This window comes from Alexandromys fortis, unplaced genomic scaffold (assembly GCF_014885135.2).
Source record: "Alexandromys fortis isolate MF-2015 unplaced genomic scaffold, M_Fortis_MF-2015_v1.1 scaffold_17, whole genome shotgun sequence".
Classification (NCBI taxonomy): Eukaryota; Metazoa; Chordata; class Mammalia; order Rodentia; family Cricetidae; genus Alexandromys; species Alexandromys fortis.
In genome coordinates this window covers 10,406,345-10,410,409 of record NW_026067896.1, presented here as the reverse complement: position 1 = coordinate 10,410,409, position 4,065 = coordinate 10,406,345, and the positions used below count along the sequence as shown (strand labels likewise).

Genomic DNA, 4,065 nt, shown 5'->3' with positions numbered 1-4,065 from the left:
TCCAACTCGTTGCAGCTCAGTAGGGAGCCGAGCCCCCTCATCAGTTGGGGTTGACATTATATAGGCAAAAACTGCAAGCCAGGTTCATTTTGGGTCAAAGGAGTTAGTCTTACATAACAGCAGGTGTGCCTTATCTCTAACAAGCCCCCTCCCCAAAGTGGTTATGTCAAGCAGCCCCAAGTTTTGTCAAGCAGGCCCCCCTTTCTCACAGCCCTCCCTGAAGCAGTTGACTTTTCTGCTTCCTGATAGACCACAGAGCTAGGTGTTAACGGGTGGCCCACTGGCAGGATGTCAGGAGCACTGTGTGGTGAGCTCAGAGTCCTAGTTAGACATCTTGTTTTCAATCAGCCCTAGATGCCCTGCATTTGAACCCAGTGGCCTAATTAGCTACTCAGCAAGCAAAAAGTTCCTTGAAATCTTCCATGGACTTACAAACAGCCTATCCTGCTTTAAGGATTACTCATACACAATAAAATTAAAAAGATAAAATGATAACTGACACTGAAAATGTATCAAGAATCAGTGATTTATAATTTATTGTTGTCTATATTCATACCATGCAGAAAAACACCTATCTCATCAAGAATGTCTTAAAGGAGGTCAACAAATAACAACAGAGAAAAAGAGTTTGTAAAAATAGCCAAAGAAATAAGCAAAAATTAAAAACAGATGTTAATATCTCATCATTGGACTTATTAAGCTAGCATTAAAAGTTATGTCACAATAGAAAAATATCTGTAGAACATTTATAAAATAAATGATAACTAAAATATGTAATTGGAAGCATTTTTCAGCAAGATTGAATGAAAAATAAATGAAAATTTTTCTTGATGCTAGAATATTAAATAGTTTATCACTGATAGATCTACAAAAAGGAAACCTCTGTAGATGTTTCTCAAATAACAAAGAAATTTAGGACAAAAAAAATTGTGAACCCACAATATGGACTCCAATATATTAAAGTTCTGTAATGCCTAAGAAAGCTCTTTATAGATATTAACTAATACTTATGCATTTCTTATATTAAACGAAAATACTATTTTGCAAGGTTTACAGCAACATTATGCCTTTCCCTTTAGTTCTATACGTGTTGATTTTCCCGAGAAGCCTGAAAAAACTCTACGAAATACCGTAATCTTATAAGGAACTGCAAACACCTACTGTAATTCATCCCAACCAATGTCCCTAGATGTGAAAAAGCAGTTCAAAGTTTACAAGGAGAAAACTGTTGTATCACAGATATTTTTGTGGCTTTTCACCTTTCTTTTGTCTCTGTCTTCCTGACTATGAATTCCCTCCTGCACATTAGTTTCCTGGTGTTAACCTAGCATGTGATTCTAGAAAAGGGATTGTATGTAATTATAGTGATGGTCTGTTCTAAGGTCACAGTGGCTACTTCACTGATAGTGATGTCCTTGTTTCATGTAATCTGGAATCATTGAGAGCAAGAGGGCTTCAGTGTGATTCGTAAACTTAATTGTGTGAGGCTATTTGAGCCAAAGATTACAATAGAAAAACATGTAGAACACAAAAAGCTAAGAAGACAATCCAGGAAAGAATAACTTTGATAATCTGAACCTTCTTGTATTTAGCAGTCTATAATAAAAAATCAGACACAGTAATGCTAAGTTTTCAACACTGACACATCTTGGCTCACTAAAAAACAATAAAAACACAAAATGTTAACAAGTTTGAATTTAAGGAGCAACACATTAGTTAATTCCTTTTCGAAGACTTGTTGAGGTGATGTTTGTGTGTGTGTGTATTTTCATTTTTTGATTTTCTTTTGAAGTCAAGTAAATGATCATTGACGTAGTGAGCACTGGGGAAGGAAGGAGGACTGCCATTGGAGTTGCTGCTTTCATTCAATACGCAGCTTCCTCTCAGGTTTGATTCTACACTGTCCTCCCAGGTTTCCTGCATGATATAACCTAAACACTCACGCCGCCCTCCATAAAACAGAAGGAATTATATTTCCTACCAAAAACATGATACCTGAAGTCTTAGGGCTGAACATTCTTCCAAATACTTCCTTCGTGGTTTTCTTGAAAAGTCATTTTCCAAAATAGTGAAGTCTGTAGAAGATATCAAAACAGTTCCCTGCTTGAAACCTTGCAAAACTCCTTGAAAGAGATTTTATCACACTTAACAATGCAACTGATAAATATAGACCTAATCTGCACTAATAAACAAGAGCTAACAGTTTGAGAGAGTAAACTGTAGATCTAGTACACTTACATTAGTTATGTGTTGAGCAAGGTCTGAACAGTAAACAACCAAATGTAACTTTTGTTTCATATCCCCATAACATATTGACCTAGCAAGTCCACCTAATCCTATCCAGACAGCTCCACTAACAAGAAACCAACATTCTAATATCTGACCCTATAGCTGACATTATCATTCAAACCACTTATTTTAGCAGTTGAAACTAAATAAAAAGTAAATAAACAGTTGAATGAATGAGTGTATGAATAAAAACTTTTTAAAATGATTTAAAAATGTGACAGTGTAAACAATGTACTTTTTTATACATTTTCGTATGCTGCTTTGAATTTGAAACGCTAGCTTTAGTAAATGTCAGCACAAAACAATGTTTAAGACTGAAAATCATAAACAATGAATAGTTTGATATAGAGCTAAAACTGTCAGAAACAGATTTTACTTTTTATACTTTTACACTTAAAAATAACAAATAGTTGTGACTATCGCTAAGGACATATTTTCTTTACTTTTCTCTAAAAATGCTAGAGAGCTCTAACAATTGTTTCCCAATGTAGTGGTATTAATATCCCATTATACATCACTATTGGCTGAAGGCACGGTTATATTTAGGACCTCAATTATGCAACTCTTTCTGCACAGAATTCTTTGACCTTCGGTGGTGTGTTGAATAATTTCAATGTAACTGTATTTTTGTTTTAATATGAGAATAAAATGAGTGTACAGAAATGTTTTTGTAAAAATCAATTTCAAATTGTCTGCTATATTCAAAATCATATGTCTCCAGTTTTAAGAGCACATTTTACTACGTTTGAGAGATTCCGCTAGTTAAGTAAACATAAAAATAAACCTGTAACTTTAAATCTGTTCATTGGCATTCAAATTTGGCACTATCATTTTTAGGCTTTACTAGTTAAGAAAATAGCAAACTTTTTTCCTGTCCAGTTTATAAAAAATATGTGGAGGTTCCTGGAAAACCACTCTCTCCCACATGAACTTTTTATAAAGCCTTCCCAAAGTGGATTTGCATTAATTATGCTTACATCCAAGAGCGTGTTCTATGAGCAGAAATCATGCCATTTTATTGAAAATTTAATACTCGAGTTAAAAGACAGGAAGCAAAAATGGAGTGGTGATATAGTAATATCTGCTTCCACGGTGTGATGGTCATAGATAATGTCATATTAAAATCTTCTTCCATTGCTTACCATTGGTTTCTATTATATAGTTCAATATATTTAGAGTGTTTGTTTTTATTTGTTCATAGGTTATCCAAATAAATTTTGAGGAATTTGATCTGGAGATTGGTTATGACACCTTGACTATTGGTGATGGGGGTGAAGTTGGAGACCCAAGGACTGTGCTTCAGGTGTAAGTAGTCAGTGTTTCATGTTTGTTACAGTGAATCATTATTTGCAAACTTTTACTGTCAGTGTGTTTTTCAATACTCATGCTACCCTATACCACAAACCTTTGGAATGATACACAAGACACTGGAAGCATTATTTTTCTTTGTTCCCCTTTTATTAAAAATTTATTGTTTGCTCATACAATATATTGATCACAATTTCCCCTTCCTCTAGTCCTCCCAGTTCATATCCCTTACCCAGGATACATTTCCTTTCTGCCTCTCATTAGAAATGAACATGCTTCTGGAGACAACAAATAAATATGACCAAATTTAATGTAAGATACATAAAAAAACTAACATATTGAACCTGGACAAAACAACCCCCCAAAATAAAGGAAAAAGAGTCCCAAGAGCAGGCACATGAATTAGAAACCCGCTACTTCACAAACACTCAGGAATCCCATGAAAAAATACTAGGCTGAAAACTATAT

The 4,065-nt window shown here is 34.5% G+C and overlaps 1 protein-coding gene across 3 annotated transcripts in view; it reads left to right on the top strand.

Moving 5' to 3' along the window:
* Csmd3 (CUB and Sushi multiple domains 3) overlaps nucleotides 1–4,065 on the top strand; it is a 930,239-nt gene that overhangs the window by 459,907 nt on the left and 466,267 nt on the right. For all 3 annotated transcript variants that reach the window (XM_050162609.1, XM_050162600.1, XM_050162593.1), the window contains one exon: nucleotides 3,491–3,594. In XM_050162609.1, the coding sequence (XP_050018566.1) occupies nucleotides 3,491–3,594 (104 nt within the window). The remainder of the gene's footprint in view (nucleotides 1–3,490; nucleotides 3,595–4,065) is intronic.